The following is a 20,408-nucleotide window of genomic DNA, read 5'->3' as shown; positions in this document are numbered from 1 at the left end:
ACAGTTTAATTTTCACCCTCTCGCCGTAGACCGAAAACTTTTTTTCATAATAAACCATCGTCGTCGTTATTATTATTATTATTTTATATACAGACTACTGCAGACATATAATTCGACACGCGATCCCGTTTTAATAATAATCCGAATTACGTTTAATTGGACGGCGCCCCCGTGCAGCACGACGGTAAAATTGGTCTCTATGTTTATTATAATTTTTTTTCACCCCGTTTTTAGCTCGTGCCCTTATCGGCAGATTCGCTGACAGATAGCCGATTTTCTACTAATTCAATTCGAACGCGGTTATAGTGTGTGTGCAGTTTGTGTGCGCGGTAACGCGATCACATTATAATTATATAACATAATTTATAGTTTATAATATAATATTATTATTATAACGACCACCGCGGTAGTTGCCACTGCATATTATTCAGTAAAGGGACAATATTATACTATAAACTAAAAAGTGTACTGTTCTTATTTTTTAGGTGGCTTTTATTTTATATCGTTTCAACAATTATATATATTATGTGTGTTTAGTTATTAGTTATTACTGCACATATACGACCCTCGTAGGTACAGACATATTATGCAGTCGTACCCATATCGTACAACTGCAGGCATGAAAAAAATGTACCAAAATATGTTAAAATATCGGAAATCGGTGGTGGTGGGGTAGTTTCGCATTTTGAAAACTTAGTGCACCAAATGCACGTATAACCATTACTGCGTATAGGCAGCTCAATCATGTTAACTATATTTTAGTAGTATTATAATATTATTATAGTACAGTAATATTGTTTATTGATACCCATCCAATTCGTCGCCACTCTTGAAGATTTACATAAGAATGTACATAAGAATTTGCACCCAAAATATAGGGCCCTCGATATGATTACCTTATATTATTTCCTTACAAACATATAAAATATAATTTTTGAAAGTATTTTAAAACATCGGACATTATTTATTTTAGTTTTAAAATGTGTTATGTTATTGTTATGACTCATGAGTTATTCTTATGAGTTTATGACTTGTGAGTTATGACTGTATGAGGTTATGTAGTAACTACATAGTTTTGTTTAAATTGTTATTTTATATAGACGTATAAAGCAACTTCTACATACTACATTGTATGTTAAAAGTTTATTTATGTTTCATATAAAAATATTGAAATATACAATAAACATATACTTTTGAAAATGGTGTCTTGTCTCTAAGTATGTAGGTGGTACCTAACTAGATATTAAAACATTTGTTATTTTTTTTAATATAAGATTTATATCTATTTTTCATATAGATGGAATATTCCAAAAAAATAGATTTCTTGAACTTTTCTAACTCTAATAATTTATATTGTTTATAAACATTTTTATTATTGCTGGAACCTCGAGAGATAACGATATGACATACCTGCAGAGTGCAGTATCCGCAGTATCATGATATAGGTCCTATAATAACATGTACCTAAGTTTGGAAATTGATTCCTATACGTCAATATTATCAGTGAAGTTGGTGCGATATTGTTATTAAAAATCGTTTACACCTTCAGATGAAGTCTGTAGTTGTATCTACGTGTAATGTGTATACTGTATACTATAATATGAAAATAATATTACATTTAAACAAAACGCTGTATGTATATTACATTTTCAGATCGACGGCGTAACTATTTAGGTATAAGTACTAGGTAATACAATATTATTGGTAGCCGACAACTCCACCACATTAGAAACAGTCGCTTGCGGCGTAAAACTAAGCGTGTAGAGTGTGTGTGTGTGTGTGTGTGTGTGTGTGTGTGTACAGTCGATTATTGCATTTTAATATATCCGCCGGGCTTATCTGCAGACACGTCGATTGTGAATGCGCGTCTGTCGGATGACATCATAATCGAATGTGGTTTTTTAACGAATAATAATTTTTGTTTTATTGTTATTTTTATTATTTAGGGTGCAAAATCTGTAATCTCGATAATAAATGTCACGTTAATTTACAACGTGGACTGAAACGACGGAATAAAACGGCTTCATTATGGATTACCACTGTTGTTCGTACACACTCGTATATACGCATGCAGTGAGGCTTAAAAAAACCACACAAATATATATTTATACATATTATGTACATATAATATATACCCGATGTTATATTGTATACAGACACACACACACAAACATAATATATACACAGATATATACATGATTTACGCTCGAGTGCGGTAGGGTCGACGCGTTTGAAATGTACACGTTTTATTTCGTTTTTCCACCCCCGCGCTGCACTGCTACTACTACGGTGGCGTGTATTTTCGTCGATCCCCTTTTGCACGGCCTCGCATTGTGTCTTCATTATTAATACGATTGTTATTGGCGTTTTATGACGTCTGATAACGTGTTGAATCATTATTACGAGAATACACACACAAACGAGTGCAGTATAAATATAATATGTATATATATATATATATATATATTATGGTGGTATAATAATATATAGTGTGAAGAGAGCACGAGAGGTGTGGGGTGATTTTTTCATTCTATTATTTTTGTGACAAATGGTCGGCGCTGACATGAGTTTCTGTTCACACGGTCTACCGAAACAGTAGTAAATCACCAATGTTTCTATACAATAATATTGTATTACGGTGTTATCGGAGAGTTTTAGAAAACAGAAAAAAACATTCATAATTTGTAATCATCAATACTATTTTGAAGCTTATACGTGTCAACGTGCATTATATATTTATATAAGAAACAAGGAAATATGCAATTATTTTTATCTGAATTACAGAACATATTTAATTTTACGAGGAATATTAACTGGTCAAATGGTCATTACAGATATATATTACATTTTACATGTGTTACGTATAAGATGATAACAGTTTGAAAAAATAAATAAACTGTATAAATAAGAAATTGAAAAAAGCTAGGCTTTACTCAAGCTCGGCTTTAAATTGTTTTTCAAATACAACTATTTATTGTTTCTTTCAAATTTAACGTATATAGTAACATAGTATAAGTATGTATCACATTAATTGCTAAAATTTTCTACAAACTTCTTCTTTTTTTTTAAATAAAAATAATGTCTGGTCATAGTTTAACAATATATTTCTGCAGAAAGCAGTAGACCTATGGAATCTAGAGATACGCTGCACGTATGTCACTATAGTATGTTTTATGTTATATATAGATAGGTTCTATACTATAAAGTTTATCAAATTATTACATTTAATGTAGTCTGGATAATAATAATTATTATTATTCTTTTTATGATTGGTACTCATTATGTTTATAAATATTATAGACAGATGTACATTTTTATTTATTGTTATAGAAGCATGTGTTTAAATAGTAGCATATTGTAATCTTGTATACGTACAAGTTTACCTATATAAAAATGACACATATTACATATATTATGTTATGAATTTATTTTTAATTAATGTTTAATTTATTTACAATATATTTTATGTGCCTAAATAGGCATTAGATACTAACATAAAAATAAATCTTCATAATGAATAGTATTAAACTGGTCTTTTAATTATTTTAGAACAAAATTACGCACTAATCATGTACATTATAATATTCCTTTAAATGTATGATCAATAAACATAGTAATTATTAAAACCATATTGCCATTGTTACATATTTATTTGATACTATAGCTGTCCCATACGGGCCCCCGGCATTTCCCGTTCCAAAGATTTGTTTTTTTTTTTTATAAATATATTTGTAAAAAAATGTATAGGTATACCATATTTCTACTAATTATAATATTATTGTAATATGTAACCAAATAGCCACCACATAAATTAACAAAAAAAAAGTATTCTTTTTTCGTGAGCTGAAAAAAAAATGCATGCGTGAGCTACATTTAGCTACCTATAGGGGTTAAAAAAATGAGCTATTAACACCCTCTAAGTCTCAAGAAATCTATTGAAATAACTGTTATTGAAAACGGTTCAGTATAGTTTTTGAGTCTCTATTAACTTCGAATAAACCATTGTGGGTTAAAAATATATTAGTGACCAAATATCAAAATTATAAGTTAAAATATTATTAAATCCTATAAATTATATTAAGTGTAACTCGTGGCAACCATATACATACTAATTTCTACACGTTTTTTATTATTATTATATTATATAGGCAACCGGCAACCGCAATGATAACCATTTATATAGAAAAATCCCATTGAAAAAACCTTTCATTTTTTCCCTAATTTTTTTTTTATAAAAATCTCATTCTAAATATTAATAACATTTAAAAAAAAAATTACTAAAATCGGTCAAGCTGTTTTTGATTGTAGCGATTACAAATGGACAGCTTTTTATTTGTATTAAAATATAGATTATGATGCGATGTATTCGGACGTTTAAACATAACACTTTGCTAAGAAATATTTTAATCGGATTAAAATAATATGCTGACAAGCGTTTTCCATTATTACTCTAGGACTAGGCATTATACACCTATTTTATACAGTGAACACAAATTGTAAAGGCAATGATTGGATTAATTGAGGAATTTCGTAAAACATTACGAACAAGATAAATAAGCATCGTTATAATAAACCATTTATTTATTGATATATTATCTTCTTATACATAAAAATGAATGTTAAGTTTGTTTGGAACTTTATATAGTCTCAAAAACTACTGAATATTTTTCAATAAATGTTGTATCATTAGATTCCTTGAGACTCGGAGATGGTTTATGTTTGTAGCTTCGTATTTCAACCCCAATTGGTCACTATAGGGTGGCTCACAAATTAATATTGTTTCGGCTCACGAAAATCGAATATGGTTTTGTTTATATATAGGGTTGCCATTGGGCGTTGGTTACAGATAATGAAATAGTAAATATAATAATTTGGTATAATTTTCTGTATTTTATTATATTTTGTCTTTTAGACTGATAAAGCTATTGCACCTATATAATATACAATTTGAGTAACATCTATTATTTAATACTAGAGGGAAAATGTATAGTTGAGGTTTGTTGGTTTATATTATATACTAAAAAACTACTCGACCGATTTTGACAAAAAAAAATTCAAGCAAAACGGAAACGATAGATATATTGATTATATTAGATAGTCGGCTATTACAGGTATTATTTAGTCAGATTAGATCTAAATGACGCTAGCATATCCACAGTATTTGACCAATTGGCACTAAATTTGTTCATATATTATTTGGTATCCCGCGGACGGGTCGTCAGAGTATTAGAATAGAAGCTATAAGTAACAGCTATTATAATGCTTAAAATTAAAAGTGTATTGCTGATGCTTATAGAATCAAAAAAATACTCGAGCAATTTTGACAATTCAATGAAATTGTAGATAATAGATTGAACCAGTTATTTTAGGTTGGCTTACCCACTATGATAATATTATTAAAATCATAACCACATATTCATTTATTTCTGATTGCAATTGGATCATGTAAGTAAAATAGTTATTTATAAGTTATTAGTTATTACTTATTAGTTTATTACTATCCGCCAACCCCGTCTCGGATTCATTTATCCCTGGGTAAGGCTGTGTAATACAGCTAGTAAGTCATAATTATAATTATAAGATTTGGAACTAAGTGATTAACAAAATTAGTGGAGGAAACAATTCATTATAATATAATGAGATTAATTTTCATTTAAAATAGTCTAAATATCCAGTAGGGAATTTTAGTTGGTATGTATATTGTATATACATAGTTAAAGATTTCGCATGTATAAAATGATATTTCAAAGAATCGTTAAATATTTTTTAAATTTTTCATTATTTTTATTGTTGTCAATACTATTAATTTAAAATTTATATAATCAATTCTATAATGTCAAATATCAATATTAGCTTGTCTTGCAGTGTTTGTCACAGTTGTAGTATACCTAGGTAATATACAGATAATAAAATAAACATAGTTTACAAACTTTGTATTCTCGTATTAATAATAGCAATAAATAATCGCAATATAGATAGGTATGTGTATTATATTAATGAACGATTAGTTTAACTTAAGTATTCTAATTTAATAAATTAATTGATATGATAATTAATTTCTAATATAATATGTAGGTAATAATTATTAGGCATATAGAAACATAATTATTATATTAAAATGAATAACGATTATCAAATTCTGAATCATATATTTTGTTTTCTTACCTATATTAGTTTAGTAATCGTAGGTATATATTTTTACAATAGAAAATTATTAATTGTACCTTGAAATTATAGTATAAATGATAGTTTTCAATAGGCGAATTCAAAATGTATTTGGTTGTAACAAACAGTCAAGTAAATAATAAATAGATAATGGCCCCTGCTGTCGAAACTATTAGGTACAATAATAATAATAAATTACTTAAACAATTGAGCGCAATATAAAATTAATAGTTTTATAGTTTACAAAAATAATAATATCCATGGAATTTAAATTTTGGATATTTTTAGAATAATATAATTATAAAAAAAATAATTAGATTATAAAAATGAAAACAGATAATAATAAATGTAACGCAATACCTAAAATTATGATAAGCCCAATTGAACGGATTGTTACTTACTGTAATTCACTGTAACAATATACAATTCTACTACCTAGAAGTTTATAGTTCACTATATTTTAACTCTATGAATAGTTTATAAATAATAAATATTATAAATATTAATTACCTATTAATTGTAAATTATTGAACGGTTTTTTAAAAATTATTTTTATATATTATTGGATTCACAAAGCATGCTCACTTCTGTTTCTTTTCCTAATAGTGGATTTATTCAAATTCTGATATTTAGAATTTTAAGTAGGTATACTTAAATACCATATTTTCAAATACTGAAATACCTACCTAATAATTCGATTTGCATACTATATATTAGTTAATATTAAATAATAACAATTAAGTATTTGTTACCCCTGGTCAATTATTGGTCCTTATAAGGTAAGTACTATAAATACCTACCAGATACCAAATACTCTACTTATAAATTAAAAGTTGTAATACTAATTGAAATTCGATTTGTATGTGTTTAAATTTTTAGAAATATATTCAACATATAGGAACATGAAATTAAAAATATATGTTGTCATTCAAAAAAGTTTAACTTAAAATATAATGATAAGAGTTTAAAAAAAAATACCCTATCACAGGTAACCGTTTAAAAATGTGAGTTTAGAAAATAAATATTCCTAATAAAAATAATACCTTAGAATTTCAGTTAAAGTAACATTGTTGAAAATTAAAGAAATTTAATTTTGCAATCATAAGTTACAATTATTATTTAACCTACTGGAGTTTTGATAAAACCCCTCTGTGCAATAGTATGTAAAAATTATGTTTGCGATCTGATTAATAATTAATGATATATTTTTATAATTCAAATACAATTATTTATTATTGTATTTAAAAAGGTATTAATAATTATTAATACACTATACACCACTATATCCTATATAAAAGTGAGCCCGCGGCTTCTTACTTATGTATCATGAACAACTTTTTAAAATAAAATAAAACATATAATAATATAGTATTTAGAACTTCAGTAGTCTGTGGCCTGTACATAAATTGCTTAAAACAACGCACGAGGACAAACTGTGGACAATAGTTGTTGTTGTTCAAAAATTAAATACAAAAGATTTATAATGTTATCATTTTATATTCGCGTTTAACTTCTTCAAATATGATTTTAATAAACGAGTAATAAAATAGATTGTACTGTGACACGCGAGAAAATAAAAGAAAGAACGGCTGTATACATATTATTCAAACAACAACGCACTTACGTTTATAAGTCAAGTTATACCAAATGTATTAGAAAATTAATTAAAAATATAAGTTTGATAGTATGATATAGGTATTTACGCTATTAAAAATGTAAATGAGTACACTATTGAGTAATAAGTATGAACAACAAATCGCTGCGCACCGTGATAATAATAATTATTAGTACTTATTATTATTATTATTATTATAATCACAATCAACCGTTGTAAATTATCATTTAGATTTTAAGATATTTTATTATTATTACCTACGGGTTAACCACTACCGCAAGGGTGAAATTATTGTGATAAAATAATGTAGCTTATGTCGAAGAAATTAATAAAAACCAAACTAACGCAGTTATATGAAAAAAAAATAATAATAATAATAATAAAAGTAATAATAAGGTTTACGTATTATAATTATATAGTTAGTTTAATAAGGGTTTTGCGATGCGGACCGCTGTATACGGCAATAAGCATATATTCAATAATAAATTCTGGGCAGCTCACATACTGTACCTAACTATATACAATATAATATATCGAACATGGCATGACATTGGCGATCGCGTGTACCCACTGTAAAAGGATCTGGGAAATCGGCTTAGCGCCACTGACGCACAAACCCCTACGGAGCAGTGGCGACCGGCGGCGGTGGTGGTTTATACTTATAATACAATGTATATATATGTGTATACGCGACCAATTACGATAACAACGGCTTGAGCCACAGCAGTAATAACGTTGTTGTGAATAAAACGCGATGAGTACACACACACACACATATTATTTATATATATTGTATTCATTACTCGTGTACGGAACTCACCGGTGGGATTTGGATTTGGGACCGGATGATGCGTGCCCACTGCCATATATTATATTATATAAATGTGTATTATTAAATAAAGGTCGCTAGAGCTGGCCAAAAGCTGACATTTTTCTAAAGAAGTCCGGGTTCGGGGCGTAGTAGAAATGGCAATCGGATGAATAATAAATTGAAATGCGTATAAATAAAAATAATACAAAATAAATAGAACAAACCCAGATTAGATTTATCGTGTTTAACATAAAACTCTAGAAAATAAAAGCTTCCTCTTATGGAAAGATTTTCCACGGGACTGTAATGTACTGGGTATTAAGCAGGTATAATATATAGATATACGTGTCCGGCGCAAATTATTCGTCGTCGACAAATTATTCCCGAGTATACCTGGTATATAATAAAATATACAATGTCGTCTTTGCATATTAATCTGCACTTTGAAAAACATTAATAATTACTCCATCACGAATAATATATTATAAATATTATAATATAATTTGTATATTATATTGTTATTTAATTGTATTTATTCGAAATAATGGATGGTGGGACCCAATGGTTACACCATAATATGACAACCACATTACAATGGTACTTACATTAGAACAATGCCATTTACATACAAACATAATATTACAATTTTAATAATCATAAATTCATAAATAATTGAAATTTTCCAAGATAGGTATATAATACTTATAATGTTACGAAGATGAGAAAAATATGCATCTTAGGGAATCTTTGATAATTACTATGGTTCTATTAATCTATTATATTGTCAGTCCGTATCAACCCGCAGGCTGCGCAATGGCTCATCAGCAGCATAGTCTGTGATATGTGTTATTAATTTATATATTTATTTGTATATTACATGAATGCAACCTATAAACTCGTTTAAGTTTTGGTATAGTTAAAAAAATTACTCGATATGAAAATATCATGTATGTATAGGTACATCATTATAAAACAAGTATAACTGTTTTTCATGTGTTTTTGTTTCTTATTTTTAAAATATTACGTTAAATTATTACATAGGTAAAAATATCAAACACCAATTACCTATAGAATAGGTTTTTTTTTAATATTACTAGTTACTAAGGACAGTGTTAGGTATACAAGAATTCATCAACACATTTAAAAATGTTCAATTTAGTTAGGAAAATGTATGAAGTTTAAGAGAATAATTAATTAACCTAGTTAACGTTATAACCCGAATAACGGTAAAATAAATAAGTTCAACAGGAACAAAAACTTTGATTGTTCGCAAAATTTTTTTAAAAACTAACCTTAATGAACAAATTAACTTTTCCTGCTACTCTTGTCCTTGTGTTATGTTAAAAGAAACTTCGATCATTAAATAAAAATGTTTTAGTTTTCTTATGAATAATTTAATACTTTAAGTACAAGTAGGTAGGTAAACCGTTATACCGTATACGTATTATATAGTTTAAGTAGGAATATAACCTAATCAGTAAACACTTTATTATAGCCTTCGAAATGTTTAAAATAATATTCCATAAAGCAACAAAGGATTATTTTAATTAATTCAAATATTACATAGGTATAAAATAATAACATTAAAAATTAAAATATGAATTTAAACATGCAAGGCACCTATTATACTATTAGGTTTACCAGTAATATTGTATAAAATAAAAATATTGATCAATATTTTCTAAATATTTAGTTTAGTGAGTTTTATATTATAATTACATTATTTTAGTATTTGCAAATACCTACTCAAATAATGATTTAATTTCATAATTTTTTCAATACTGCAAAATATTAGTGCTTACATAATATAACAGCTGATAGACTTAAATAATAAATCTACATTTTTTTAGCGAAATATGGTTGATAGTTTCCAAGTTTAAATTATTGAAGACTTCCAATTAACTTATATATTATAGGTAATATAAATTATATTAACGTTTGAGTTTGTTCAAATAAACTGTATAACAATGAAATTAAATCAATAATTTCCATTTATATAGTTTAGCATATTTCAAGTGTTCAGAATAATAATATTATAATGAGAATAATATATACTATTGTTTAGTATAATATAGTTATAATTACAACCATAATTTAGCATAACAACTTGAACTTTAAAATTTAAATACTTATATATATAGTAATTGTTATTTATTATACTTTAACCAAGGAGTCATTTATTTGTATTGGCAGCTTTTTGAGCGATATGGATTATACTTATGTTAAAGTTGTGTGAAACTATATATTGAGTGTTCGTTTGTATTTACATCAATAATTCGATCCTTATAGTTTTAGTTTTATGCAAACATAGTAGTTGCGATGTACGAGCTTCCTACTACGGGATTGGAAAACGTGGTTAACCCCCGTCATTTTAATACCGCAATAACCACGGGTGAAATGCACCACAATGTACCAAATTCAGTGAACCCACACACACACTTGAAACAATCAATCTGCAACTTTATGCTATATCTATATTACTATATCATAACGTCCTACATAGCTACTCTGCAGGATTTGCAACTTATAATGATATTATGGCCTATATAGTATTATTTGATGTGTGAAACACCAGCTAATTATTAGAGGTATACGCGAACAAAACACGCGTTATAAGCATAATACGTAAATACATATAATAAAGTTCTACACTTCTATATGGGAACATTGACACGTACCTACCCTTCGACTCACGACTTCACGAGAGTGATCGATGAATCCAAGGCAACGGTTAGCAGCTGTAATAATATCAAACTTTTCAAGTTATTATGAATTCACGCGGTGTATCGTGTGACACCAATAATTATAATTGTTTTTTTAACGAATCGCCATCGGAACTGTGCTGATAATAATATATAGGTGGTACCTATACGATATGATTCGAGATAGTGAAACTTAATAGATAATATGTTTATACATTTTTTTTATAAGCAAGATATATATCAAGTTTAATTTGGAAAACAATTTCACGAGTATTAAATTATAACAATAAGGCTATATCTAGATATTTCTTATAAAGCATTATCTACAAAGTCTGTAATTAAAAAAATAATCTCGAATATTAGAAACAGATGAATATACTGTAGATCTGTGTAATATATTCATAATTTGTTGTTGATAACTATTATGTGGGGATAATAATATATGTATCGATAATTTATTTTGTTCTGTTCTGCATTTAAACTGTGTTGTTTTTTAATTTTAAACAACAAATATTGTATTTGTACTATATTTTGTGCTTTATTTACTATACTCCGTTATTGTGGCGTTGTATGATTATATCATATCGACAAAATGATTTTTTAGGAGGTACAAGGTACCTACCTACATATTGAATTATATATTCATTCAATGGTTGATAAAAAGTTATATTTTTTTATGAAATAAATTAAATTTTATAATATCATCTTTGTGTAATTATTTTAAAGTTAGGTAGAGGTATAATACGCATATAATAGTATATTCGTAAAATATGTGATCAGTGATGAGACTAATCTATTTAAAAATCACACATATCATCAATTATCTATTTCATTATTTGACTTCTAAATCTGCTTATGTATGCATGTGTCTGCATTTTAATACATTTAATTAGATTCTATTTATCTCGTATTCTCATGATATGTTGTTTTTATATTATATATTTTTTTTTTTTTTTTTTTTTTTTTTTTTTTTTTTTTTTTTTTTTATTGGGTAACCCGCGGCAACATAGGCCATTGGGTGAGTATTATATATTATTGTATAACAAGTATAAACTACACCGCCATACATCAATACTATGATTATTATTTGGTTTATAATATATAAGTACATAACTTACGTAGGTACACGTGTAATGCATAAACTACATACTATATAATATATACCCACGCGTACAGGTATGAAATGTAGTACCTATAGATCTACCTATTACAATATAGGTACAATTACGCCAAACAGAATATACATATTAAATATTATGACACTTGATGCGATAATCACACGGGACAGACGCACGCTGCACAGCCAGACCAGTTAGTATAATATTATGTAATATTATATACATCGTTATTAATTATTATACATACCATTATTATATACTACAGCAGGAGTAAGCAGTAAGCTGCAGGTACAGGAAAAAAAATTGCGCATTCATTTGATATTTTAATTAATAATTGGAACGGCGGCGATAAGACGTCTGATTAAAATATTATGTTTTAATCAATTTAATTGTTTGTAATTATAATATTATTATGAGTAAACGACACGCGAGCCGATAACAGCGTTGATAGCGCACGAATTAGGCTTTTCGCTACACACAGACATTATATACATATATAATACTTGGTATAGGTACTATATATTCGTATTTTTTTCTCCCCTTTAATAATACAAACGCGTGCAGACACACACACACTTCCGCTTTCCCTATATTTGTTATATTTTTTACCTTTTTTTTTGTATATAAACCTATGATATCTATACATAGGTATACTATATTACATATATGTATAGGTATACGTATAATATGCGTTCGTATATACGACATCACGAAAAAATGATGCACATCGGCATATTATTACCCAATGTATAAGTGTGTGTATGTTCGTCCAGTATAATTGATTAATTAATTCCACTGGGACGACAGATATCGTCGTTGTGCATTTGCAGGCGGACACAAAAATATTATTAAATAGATGCACACGCTTGCCTACCTAAATAAAGTAATAATATGCAGTCTTTTACGTATATATTCTAAGCAAATTAGTAAATTTATTATATTATTATATATATGCATCATATATAAACGGAGGGAAAAAAACACGTCTGAATTATAGGTATATACGATATATACCGCCATTCCGAAATTGAAATTGCCTTATTATGGGTCCGTGGCACGCGCGTTATCGAAATCGGCTTTGAAACTTTCGTAGACGGTTTGTAAGAGAGAGAGACAGATAGAGAGAGAGGGTGATAGAGAGGAGATACAAAAGTAATTTATTTTTGTAGAGTTTATATACACATCATCATAAACGTGTATATTATACATAAAGTTATCGTACATAGGTAGGTGTATATATATTTATATATAATATTTATTATATCCGCGAGCGCGTTATTCGGTCTCAATTAAGCAGCTCGAGCGACGGCGTGCGGCGGGACGGCAATGCGTTCGACTATAATATATATATACATAAATATTGCACATGTTTATGCAGACGGGTGTATTTATAGTGAAACAACTGCGTAGGTACGATTATATTATAAAGCGCGTACAAAAAGGGGAAATAACGGCGGTAATTGGGACAGCATTTCGCGTATTTTATACGACATTTGAACTTTTTAAAGTATTGAAACAAAAACGAGCGCGGCGGTCGGGGAATAGCGGAGAGCCCGTGGAACGAGAAAAGTGATTAAAAACAAATGGGCTTGAAAACATATTTCCCCCACCGGCGGTTTACCGAAACAATTACCATTACGTCGTCGTCGTCGTCGTCGTCGGCGACTGATTTTTCCCGTGCGACTTGAGACGGTTAGGTTAGGAAGGAGTATATACGCTATATATGACGCGGCTGCTGCAGATATATATAATTTTATAGACATATGAATAATGTACTTACAGCTAATATCCGCACCGCCAGCCCGAACTTAGGTAGGCCTATATGGTATATAGTATAATAGTACACACAAATACACACACACCTATAGTAGGAATATCTTCCCTATTGTTGATCGAAAGCATAATGCAAAATTTAAATCTCTCACTGGACTTCTTAATGAATCTATTGCTCTCTAAATCTTTTATATGTAATTAACTTTTAAGTTCCTCCAGCTCACGTTGATCTTTCTTCATTACGATGAGCTCAACCAACTATAATATGTCCAATAAACCCCTAAGCGTAGTCTAATGCGTCTATTATAGCCAATCTGGATCCTTCATTCTCGTTTTAAAATTTTAAATATATACCTATACTCACTACTATTGCTTATCTTTCTCCTATTGAATCTATGTATAATTTATTATCTTTATATGATTAGTATCGTAAGTAAAAAATAAGAACAATATGTTATCCAAAGAGCTTGCCCGTATATACAATATATAAATATATATATATATATATTATTATATGAAAGTTAATACGTATACCTATCTAGGCTATAATACTTATAAAAATAATATATATGTATATAAATGTACGTTGTAATAGAGTTGCATATTATAGAACTATGTTTTTATGTATTATGTAACACAAAAATAATATATATACCTAGGTATAACCAATAGGTAAATGAACATAATGTAAACAGCTATATATATACAGACATACAGTGAAATCATCTCGAGACCAATTTGATGGTATAATATATACAACCCTATAAAAGATTATTTATCAAAATACCTTTATATTATTATGTTATATTATAGATGTATGCATAGGATTAATAAAAGGTTAAATTAGGTTTGTGTCTAAAATTTGGTACGTAGGTAGGTATAATCTTATTTCTAAGGATGTTTACCGCAAAACCTATAACTTTTAAATTTTGCATTTCAAACAGGGGCTCACACAAGAATCTGTTAGCTTACGAAAAACAAATATTTTTTTGATTGTATAGGGTTGCCATTGCAGTTACAAAAAATAAAATAGTTATTATAATAAATTGTACATATAATTTTAAGCCTGTATTTTATATTTGTTCAAACCAACCATGTTACAGTTTTAAAAATCTGTGCAGATTATTCATTTAAAAGAGTTTGAGACAGGGTAAATCCACTGACATTTAATTTGTCATGAGAAACGCCGTGTATATTAGGATGATCTAGGACAGCTAGTATGAGATAGGTATTTACTGTGCCTTTATTTATTTCGAATAGGTATACTGTATACATTAAACATTTATATTATAATTATTCTAACGGGAGATCGTGGAAAAATATTATAACATCACCCACAAGACCACGGCAGACATTATAGTTGTGGCCGAAATTTGTATTAGGTTTCAATGGTTTAAAATGCTGTTTATGCGATCCCTACTGTTTATGAAAATTCGAAAGACCATAATATACCTATTATGTGCTTGCATTAAATTGCAATACATCACAGATACACAGAAAACACTATATTATTTCTGGCTTACTTCTGTACACCGTAATTATATAAAATGTATTATAATATAATACTTTATACAGTATAGGTACTGAATTGATTTGTTGAGTCTGTCTATCACAATAAAAATGATTTATAGCGGTAAATACCTACATCTGGTTAACATTAAAATTTTTAAATTCTAATTTTTGAACGATAAAGATCTATTATAGGTACATAAATCTATGATATATATATAAGATGTGTATGTCTAATAACATTGTAATCAACATGTTATAATATTTATGGTACCCATACAATTTAAACATATTTACAAAATTGTATGATTACGATAGAAAGACTCTACAAACATATAATTTTAATGTAAGTATCTATATATTATTCTAGTATCACGAGTATAATAATATGTACCTATATTATATATTATTATGGCGTTCACGTTTTATTTCATCACAATATAGTATCTGCAATCTACATATTATTATATAGACCATAACATGGTGTAGGTATACTTGCCTCCGGACTCCTGGTCTTTGTGGTCGTTGCGCTTGAGTCCGAGGATGGCGTCGATGGTGTGGTGCTTGGGCGCTGGCACGGACGTGGCCGCGTTTGCCATCATCGGCCTGTGATGGTGAGGTGGGCCGTTGAATGCCAGCCCGAGCGCCGTGACAGCGGCCTGGTGTCTCCTGATGAGCAGCTCGATGTTGGCCCGGCTGTAGGGTGGCATCTGCGCGGCGGCCGGCATCATTTCGCCGTCGCTGTTGCTATCTGTCTCCATGTCGACGACGACGATGACGATGATGATAACGATAGCCGGACGGCGGACACTCACCGGCGTGTATTTGAAACGAGGCCGCGGGGCGACAGATGTGAGCTTAATATTGTTATTACAACTATATAGTAATATATATTTATACGGTATATATTGCGATGTTGTTGTTACGTATTTGTTCTTCGGCCGATGATCTGCGTGCAGCGAAAATTGACGAACAGAACGCGACAAAAAGACAATTTGAAAAAAAACCAATACCAAGCTATGCAATAATCACGAAACCCACTCGCGCAGATAACGACTATATTATTTTAACGTGAAGAAGAGATGTATATCGTATTATTATTATTCTTGTTAGGTTAGTTATTCACTAGGTGCGTGTGTGCGGCGTAGATTGTGCTCGCGGGCGGAGCTGATGCAGTAACCGTGTAGACGACGAGACGACAAGAACCGGAGTCCCACGACTGTTCGGCGACGGTGTGCCGGTCGCGCGAGACCCAACGCGCGTTACGCCGGCGGGGTGGGAGGCGCGGCCACCGCGGACCAATGGCGAGGCACCGGGCGCCCCTCCCCGCCCCGAGTCGTTATACCCTGAACCCACCACGGCTTTCGAATAAACGGGCCACTTGTGCGCGCTCCACCCCAACCCGTGCGTCACACCTAACTATCGTCCCGCCGTCAACGGGTCTCCGGGTATAATTCGATAAATGTTCTTTTCAAAACCCTAAATGCCCCCGAGGGCCCACCGCGGTCGGGGTGGTGGTAGTGGTGTGGTAACGGCCAGAGAGTGAGAGAGAGTGGAGAGACGATGACGACGACGAGGCGTCCCTCTTATTTATTTACTAGCGTGTAATGTTTAAATGAGATGTTATTGTTTGGCCCCACACACACACACACACACACACGACATGGCACTATAATATTATACGACGCGACTGAGCGACTAACGGCGTGTGTATGTGTGTGTACATAATAATAATGAAATATTCTACGCTGCAGAAAGCAGAATAGCTCTGGTCGTGCATACAGTCGTTCGCACTCAAATCGTGTTGTACCCGGTCGTGTTGCTGCAGCCGACTTTCAGGCGGGGGCATAATATTATGGTATATAACACAAGACGTATATTACCAGCTATTATATTATTGTTATTGCATTGCAGGAGTGTTTTTTCTCTTTCTCTCTCTATATATATATATACTATAGTAATATACAGGGAAGGCGATATATATAATAATATATACCTACTGGAGGAAATAGTATCGTTTGTGGCCAACAATAAAAACGCCTCTCCTCAAATTGTTATATATATATTATATATATATATATATATATATATATATAGTATTCCTATACATATTATATAGACCTAATATATATCAAATATTATATATAGGTGCTTGTATTTTTTCCTCGTAGTTTCTATGATAATATAATGCGTGCAAAATATTATTGCATCAGGGGACACTATATATACTCGAACACCACTGGTCGATTCCGCCACTAGACCGCGAGAGTGGTTTTTATGTACCGACATAATAATTCGGCTTAACTCAAACTCGCGCGGCACGTCTATTATCCCTCTCGTCCTACAAACGTGTGGCTCACGAATGTGTGTGTATCTTTTTATATATTTATATATATATATACCTAGGTATTATTCACGTCATGTCGAGTTTTTACGCGCTTTATAACGCATGCGATGCCCGGTGAAAACTTTAATTGGTCCATACCAAAACAACGTTCTCGACTAAATATATAGTACACATCCCTCCACTCCCCTTTGGCTAAATTTTTGTTCAAGTGTATATTTATGAGAACAGTTTTTTGAATTCTATATGTACTTATTAACATGCATATATTATGTGTATGTTGTCATCCGAACGGATTATCGGCGATATGAGTTGTTGAGTATTTTCAATGGCTTTTTGGCGGTTACTATGTAGTACTGGCTTATACTACAAAGTATACGAAACACATGTTGTATAATATATCTTATTACACGGTACAGCCTATATATACTCGTATATTGTATAATGAGAACCTATACAAATTATATTCTGACAACATGACAACATATTTTGCAGGCCACGTCCTAAAAACGAACTGCAGCACCCCGCACCACATCTGCACAGTTATTGGTTAAAGTAATAAACATGAAAGTCTTTTAGATGTTGTAAGAAAAATGATAAAACAAATAAAAAATAAATTTTATCTTCAACCCTGAACCCTAATGAAAAAACCTGTACCTATACTTAATTTCTGATCATTGTACCTTTTTTTTAAATAAGTTAATAATTAATATAGGTAAATGGTAATAATATATAATATGTCGGTTTTAACTTTTAACATTAAAATATATATTTTTAATAAAGGGGCATTATAATATATCTATACAATATTACTTGGCGATAGTTAGAATAGGTTATATTATATAGTTGCAGGTATATCGTATATATTATATTTTATAAAAGTTTCTAAATCGTCGTTATTATAACTACATAAAATTATGTAATTTATGTAATTTGAAATATTTAATACGAATCGCACCTATACAACTACTGCATATATATGTAAGTATACCTTCCTACCTAGTCAGTGTATAATATAATTTATAATAAAGTGTATACATATAGTGTATTTGAATATCAATAATTAGTTAATTAGAACATGCAAGTATGCAATGTGTTTTATTTATGTTTATAATATATTATATTATATTTTTTTTTTATTTTTTATTGATCATTTAAGCCCGGCAACTATGGCCATTAGCTGTTTGTTTGTTTTTATTTGTAGGGGAGGATACTGTTGGTTGGTAAACACGTGTGTGTAGATTTTTGGCAGATTTTCAAGTGGGCACCCGTAGGTATCTGCCATGCCCGGATGGGGGATGGCGGCACTTGTTCTCCGGACACCGTGACTTGTCCGAAGAAAAATGCCGCCCATGGCCGAGGAATCGAACTTTATATTATATTATATTAAACATAAGATACATATTCTTCCAATATAATAATATCACCTACACCATAATGTCCCCATGGTATATATATACACTTCTACATACGACATATCTACGAACGTTGTTGTGATATGTATAACATTATGTTATATTTTGTTTTTTAGTTAAAAACTTTCTGAATTGTTTTAATGAATAATGCTAATAATCTAAATTGGTACTATTATAACTATATTTACTATAAGTTTAATTTACTATTTATTTATAGTATGTATTATATAGTTTGGTATTGCACAAAAAATTATATACGCATTTGTTGCAAACGTATTTGAAACGCATAATTTGCCGTTCATTTGCAACTGGTAATTTGAGTGATAATTTCGAAATCTATTTTTTTACCTTAATACTTTGTATTGAATTTAACACTGTTATAAGCAAAATTACAATATCTACAAATTGATTAATATGACTTTTTGTCGTAAGTTTGACGAATTAAAAAAAAACTAAAAAACTAAAAAACTTAAAAAAAACCCCAATATTTTCAATATCGATAGTCAACCTTAGTTTTGAGCTGAGCTCATTATTTTTTAACTTAATTTAGTAGAAACTTTAGCGTTCTATATTTTAGATCCGATTACATTTTTTTATAAAACATATAGTTTTTGGGTTATTATTGAAATTTGAATCCAATTTTGAAATTTTTTCAAGATGGCGGTCAATGTCGGCCTCAGAGGTAAAAACATATTTCCCTAATAACAGACCTATGCTTGAGCAATTAAAATAATTTCCAGCTTTACACTAATTAATTCCGAATTCAAACCTAATTTGATAAATACTAAAATACTAATTTGCTAAATACTAAATAATAATCATGGCGGATAGGCCACTACCAGGAAACCGGGTATTTTTTGGTGGACCCCCTCCGTATTTCGGCAATAGGGTCCTTTTTCATCAATCGCCGTATAATGACGTTTTTACGGTAGAATATGCAATGAGCACATATGAAT

General features: G+C 29.9%; 1 protein-coding gene across 1 annotated transcript in view; it reads right to left on the bottom strand.

The window, feature by feature from the left end:
* LOC132949348 (retinal homeobox protein Rx1) overlaps positions 1 to 16,931 on the bottom strand; it is a 52,411-nt gene extending 35,480 nt beyond the window's left edge. Inside the window, exon 1 of the mRNA XM_061020198.1 lies at positions 16,193 to 16,931. Within this exon, the coding sequence (XP_060876181.1) occupies positions 16,193 to 16,454 (262 nt within the window). The 5' untranslated portion in view covers positions 16,455 to 16,931. The remainder of the gene's footprint in view (positions 1 to 16,192) is intronic.
* Positions 16,932 to 20,408: the final 3,477 nt, after the last annotated feature.

This window comes from Metopolophium dirhodum, chromosome 7 (genome assembly GCF_019925205.1).
Source record: "Metopolophium dirhodum isolate CAU chromosome 7, ASM1992520v1, whole genome shotgun sequence".
Taxonomy (NCBI): Eukaryota; Metazoa; Arthropoda; class Insecta; order Hemiptera; family Aphididae; genus Metopolophium; species Metopolophium dirhodum.
Note: the sequence above shows the minus strand (reverse complement) of the source record. Positions and strands in the feature narration are given on the sequence as shown.